This window comes from Serinus canaria, chromosome 5 (genome assembly GCF_022539315.1).
Source record: "Serinus canaria isolate serCan28SL12 chromosome 5, serCan2020, whole genome shotgun sequence".
Classification (NCBI taxonomy): Eukaryota; Metazoa; Chordata; class Aves; order Passeriformes; family Fringillidae; genus Serinus; species Serinus canaria.
This window is the reverse complement of record NC_066319.1, coordinates 37,488,578-37,494,577: the sequence shown is the minus strand read 5'-3', so window position 1 is coordinate 37,494,577 and position 6,000 is coordinate 37,488,578. Positions and strand designations below refer to the sequence as shown.

Sequence of the window (6,000 nt, the reverse complement as noted above, 5' to 3'; positions counted from 1 at the left end):
GAGAATTATCCAAATGCTTTCTGAACTCTGTCAGCCTTGATGACAGCTAATAGAAGGAGGGAATAAAGTTCTGCAGCATTTAATTGTCTACGGTACTCCTCTAAAAGTTCAGTTAAACTTAGTTATGACAGTCCCCTTGCATCTGGGCAGAAACATTATAAAAGTTCTTTCTTTAGAGTGGAAATTCCAAGAATTGGGCACAATAATAGCAGCCTGGAATGTAGCAGAACCTAACCTCTGCCTAACTAATCCTGCTCTTTTCTAACCTTGTCCTTCATGCATATTCAAAGAACCGAAGAAGTCACATGCTTCAAAGTCAAGCCTCTGCAAGATCATGGCTTTTCCTGTGCACAGAACATGCCCTTCCTGCCTGGTGTGCCTGCACAAGGAGGTTATCTACAGAAGCCATTATTATCTTGGTTAACACCACTCCCTCCTGTCATTTAATATTTTAGTGATGTCTTGCTCTATTATTTTTCATTTTGTCTTGAGTTAAAGATCTAAAAATTAACAGAAAAGCAAGAAAATTATCCAAAGAAAAGATACCTCAAAGTTTTTCAATATGCAGAATTGTGTTTAGAATTAATGAAATTTAGAAATCAAAGCACATAAATCAATGTATCATTGTCAGATCTTAGAGAGCTAAAATGTACTGTGTTATAGTAAATTAAGTAATTGTAATACTAGCTATTACCTAACATGCTGATCTTTAAATCTCATTTACAGAGATGGTAGAATATCTGAAATGTTTTGGGGCAGACCACATAAGCAGGCAGACAACATTGAATGCCTCACTGCTACCCACTATGTTCCCACTGCCCTTGTGCTTTACATCAACTGTTATTCATCATTATTTTAAACACTTGGGTTATATTATTTATGTGACAATTCTTGGAATTTTAAAACAAGTCTTGCATAATGAAATATTTCCAGTATGAAAAACTCCGGCTGTTCCAATCAGACTCTTAGCTCACAGAAGTGATCCTCAATCCAAAACAGAGCACCGGTGACTGTTTAAAAATGTCCAAGCAAAGAGACCCTGGAAAGAGTCTTAAATGATACTACAGCAGATGTCTTTTAGAAAGTCCAATAATTCTCTATCTCATGAATGCAAACAAACTTTTAGGAGAAACTTGGGACTTTTTCAATGATAGCAATTCAATCCTCAGCAAGAGTTGATACGGTACTTCATCCATTCCCCTTGCTGTTATTGGTCTTGCTGTGAGGTTGTGCATGGGACTGAGCCAAACGTGTTCTCTTGAGCCCATTTGGCTTTGCTGTAGGAGCAGAAGGGACATGACCATCCTAACAGAGCGCAGAAGAACTGAGGATGCCTCAGACCTTCGTGCTGGACCCAGACGTGCTGATGGTTCAGTCTCGGTGCCAGCACTGCCGCTGAAGGCGTAGGCAGTGAAATCGGGGAGAAGCAACTTCGGGCAGGGGCTCGGCGTGAGGAATTGCAGCACTTTGAGGATCAGTGTGGAAAGAGGAACTGTGAGACACATCATTGTTGGTTGCACAACTGAGGCTTGAGTAAAAGGTTTGGAGTCGCTGCCGTGATGAAAACGGTCCCCACCTGGATTTTATTTCCTTACTGCTCACAGGATTGCCCCCCTACCCTGCAGTTTCTCTGTACAGCCTGAGTAGCTGTGTAATGGGATAATTTTACATTTTACTTATAAACAGCAGAAGTACAGTTTCCTACACCAGTTACTGTTGCCGAGCGGCGCAGAGGATCCTGCAGCGAGCCCGTAAGGGTCCTGCTCCGGCGCCTGCTCTCCATCCTCGGCCGGGGCTCCGGGGCACCGCGGCCGGCGCGGCCCCGCCCGGCGCGCCTCGGAGGTGCGCGGGGCAGCGCCGCCGTGACGTCGCGACGCGGTTGCCACGGTGACGCCTGGGGTCGTACCTGACGGCTGTCGTGAAGCAGCGGGAGGAAAGCGAGGGAGGAAGAAGGGGGAGTCCAGGCCCAGCCCGGCCCCCCGGCCCGCGGGGAGTTGGCTCCGCGCCGCGCCCCTCCGCCCTCGCCGCATCGCAGTCGGAGTCCGGAGGAGGAGAAGGTGGCGGCGACGGCGCTGCTGCCTCTGGCTATGTAGGGGCCCCAGAGCGGGCAGATCCGGAGGCCGCTGTCCGCCTCTGGAGCTCGGCGCCGGGGCCGGGCCCGGGGCCGGGCCCGGTGGGATGTTTTCCAAGAAGCCGCACGGGGACGTGCGGAAATCCACGCAGAAGGTGCTGGACACCCGCAAGGACCCACTCACCCGACTCAAGCACCTCCGCGTCCTTATCGGTGAGGCGGCCGGTAGGGGGGAAGGGAGCGGGTCAGCGGGGGCCGCGGCTCCCGGTGTGGGAAAGACCGGGAATTTGGAGGGACCAGCTGGGCGCTGGGCCGGGAGGCGCACTCGGGGCGCAGCCCCGGCGAGAGAACCCACCCGGCGAGCGGGGGGAGACCCCCGGCCGGCATGGCGGGCCCGGCGGGGCGAGACTGCAGCAGTGTGCCGGGGGCTGCGGGACCCCGCGGGCGCGGCGCGGGATGCTTCGCTCGGCGCTTTTGTACTGAGACACGGACGTTTCCGTCTGACGGCGGCATTGCTCTGGGAACTGTGGAAGGAGACGAAAAAGTGGTGTTCTTCCCATGGGAATTATTCTCTAGAGTACACAAAGTGCTAAGTTGCTGTGCATGAATAAAAGTGGCTGGCGAGCGCAAATGGTGCCTGTAATTCCTGAATCCATTTCCCTTACGTTCTTACAGTACCAATTTATATTTGTGTACATTTTCAAGGTAAGAGCTACAGTAGTAAAGTGCTCACTAGCATAGATGTGAAGGAGCTTCTATACAGCCAGATTTAAAACACTTTTGGTTTGCTAGTTGGCAAAGGAGGACACACAGGCCCTGAAGGGCTGCTGCAGTTCCATGTGAACTGCCATTTAACCTGACCAGTGAATTAGAAATTGTGATTATACGGCATAATTGCCTAATGAAAAAAACCGGGGGAAGCAAAAACAAACCTAGTTAACCATTCCAAGGTATCTGTTAGTTGCATGTGTTTGTAAAAATCTAAGTCATTGTCATCAAATTGTCCTTGAAAAAAGAAGCTTGCTCTGGAGTATCTTTTGGGCACTTCAGTCCTGTGAATGCGTGTGTTGCTTCTGACAGTTTATCAACACGTGAACAGGGCTGGGTCAAGGGCAACTGCATTCCGTCTTTAGCACAGAATGCTGAATGGATTATTTTGGGTACTGCCCACAGTCTGGTGGTATTTATGTATCTTGTCCTCCAAAGCTGGATTCTTTCCTTTCCAAGGAAAACGGCTATTGCTCCCTTGTTTTGTATTGGTGTTTAAAGGAACAGGTGTTCCCATGTTGCACCATCTGCTGCTTCATGAGTTATTTTCTGCAACATAGTAATTATCTAGACTTGAAATGGAGAATAGTTGTGTGGTTGTCTAAGCGACTTCAGAAGTCAGATGCATCCCCTTGCCTCACTCAGAATGTACCACTCTTCCTAGCTACCTGTACTGGGCCAGCTATGGCTTACTCTGTGTTGGTTTTTAGCTCAGTTGAAACATATGAGGAAAACAAATTGAATTCAGATTTCCTGGCTAAAGTATGTTGAATATTTCTAGTTTTGCTTTAGTCTGCAAAACACTAAACTATTTTGATCTGATCTGTTCTAGATTTTGCATTTATATTGCTTGCAATTTATTTACAACGTTTCTTTTTCTTCAGCTTTCTTAACAATTGGATGACTTCTCTAAGTTGCAAGGCATAAGCTATATCAAGCAGACATTCTTATCTAATCTAAGGTTTCTGTTTACTGGCTGTAGGACAGACTAAATTGGCTGTGGATGTTTTCATGTCCTTATCATCATTCTCCCCCCCTCAATGTGTGTATCTCAGCTGTTGAAGCACAGCTCCCACACATCCTTTCTCCAAGTTTGTGAGAACACACTGTGTGACTGACTGTGTAATTAGGGAAAGGTGTAACAGTAGTCTTCAGCTTGTCTGTTTTGGATACATCCACAAGATTTTGTCATTATGCAGCTATTCTTAGATGCATGAGAAAACAAGGTGCCTACAAAACCAAGGCCTTTTTCTAGAGCAGAAGAGTAAGGTATTTCCATACATTTTCCCACTCTAGAGCACAAGAAGTGACCATTCCCCCAGAATAATAATTGCTATATTTCCTGTGTGTTCAGGGGAGCTGCGTTAGCTATTGCCAACAGACTGTCTGAGGGGATAGGGCAGGAAATCTCAGGTCAGCTGTGTTCAGCATCTTTCTGAAGGAAACATTTTTTATTTTGTTTATTGCTCTTAGCCTCTGCACACTGGAGACTGAAAGAGTATCCAGAAGAGAATTAGAGAATTTTCTGCAGTTTCACGTCCAGGAGAAGGGAGAGAATTAATTTTCTCTTGTTCTTTAATTTAGAATACTTTCAGTAAGCCTTCAACGCATATTGGACCAGAGTTTGGTTTTGCTTTTTTTTTTTTTTCTGTCCATTTTAGTCTTTGGTCAACACCAATAAACAGGTATGGCCTTGGTTTCACGGTTAACACTTGAGAGGAAGAAAGGGAGTATTAGTTCGTTTTACTGCTGTTTTACCAAGGCATCCAAAGCAGCAGTTTTCCAGTAAGCCAAAATAATAGAATAGTCATGAATAGAGGTGCCTGCTTGTGAAGTATAGACTGCTGGCTGTCTGCTAGCCAAAGAGAAATCTCAAAAATTTAATTATATTTAATTTAACTGAGAGTTGCATCCTCCAAGGCATTGCTGTAAGTCAGGCACCATATAATCTAAAAATATTTAAATTAGTATAAAGCCACTTTGGTAAGGATCAGAAGATACTGAACAATATAAAGCACCTAATATGAAGCTAAATGGATCAATAGCACAAAGGCTTGTAACTGTTATTTTTAACAAATTAAGAGTAGTGTACAGTAGATGGAATCTTTTGAATGTCTATTACAAAATAGCTTAGAGTGCAGTGAATTGTATTATTTTAGGAAAGTATCCTGTCATTGGTGACAACTCAGGTTAAATTTAGTAAAAAATGCAAATGAGTCTGCATAAGGATATATAGAAAATTTTGTGTCTTTTGTGAAGCAGTGACATACCATTTTATCAAATACCATTGCAGCTTTAGGAGTCTCATTGCTATAGTCAGTGTATAGAAGATTTAGATATGGGAATGACGCAAATGAGAGTAAAACTTTAATGTGAAAAGACACTGGAAGCTTTAAAATTCCTTTGTATAGGGACAGGGGGTGAAAAATATGTAAACATATATGAGAAAGTCTAGGAAATAACATCTAGTAAGGCTTACCAAATTTGAAGTTACAATAAATGATTTTTGTCTTGGAAGCTCTTGAATGCTAGGCTAATGATCAGTTGTAGGAACGCTGGGGGGGGAATGCATTTCTTGTGGCTTGGGTTTTGGTTTTGTTTTTTCTCTTTTATTTATTTTCTGAAACTCTTTAGTAGATAACTGCTCTTTGCCACTTCAAGCCAGTGTCCTTTGTCTGGTTCTCCGATCTGCTTCAGTTTGGCTCCATTCAGCCTTTTTTTGTAATTTGGGAACCAGAGAAAATTCTGTGAAATTCAGGTGACTAAATCAGAATTGATTAATTTATTTTTTAAATACAATATGTGACACATTTATGCATGTCACAGGTATAAGGTTTTTTAGTAGAAGTTAAAGCTCTTAGGAGACCTCAAAGTAGTAAGAAATATTATTCTTGCTTAGAAATGCTAAGAAGAATTGTAAAGATTGAAGTCTCATATCTTGGGACTTAGTGTGTAAGGAAAGGTAATCTGCCTTTCATTGTTATGTTGCTGCAGTATATTTTCTTGAAGCAAATGGTTTCATAGATTTTATTCTTTTGAGATGTATTCCTTTCTTCCCATAGGGAAGTGTTTACCCCACCCTGCTCCATTTGTTTTTTTTTTTTTTTTCTCAGTTCTAGGAAGTGCCTGAGAGTCTCATATAGTTCCCTGGTGCCGATTTG

General features: G+C 43.9%; 1 protein-coding gene across 8 annotated transcripts in view; it reads left to right on the top strand.

The window, feature by feature from the left end:
• Positions 1-1,954: 1,954 nt before the first annotated feature.
• Positions 1,955-6,000, top strand: part of RALGAPA1 (Ral GTPase activating protein catalytic subunit alpha 1) — a 132,502-nt gene continuing 128,456 nt past the window's right edge. For 2 of the 8 annotated variants that reach the window (XM_050975865.1, XM_050975863.1), the window contains exon 1: positions 1,958-2,284. In XM_050975865.1, the coding sequence (XP_050831822.1) occupies positions 2,179-2,284 (106 nt within the window). In that variant the 5' untranslated portion in view covers positions 1,958-2,178. Of the gene's footprint in view, positions 2,285-6,000 lie in introns of all 8 variants that reach the window. The other 6 variants (XM_050975868.1, XM_050975864.1, XM_050975866.1 and 3 more) reach the window with 6 other exon arrangements.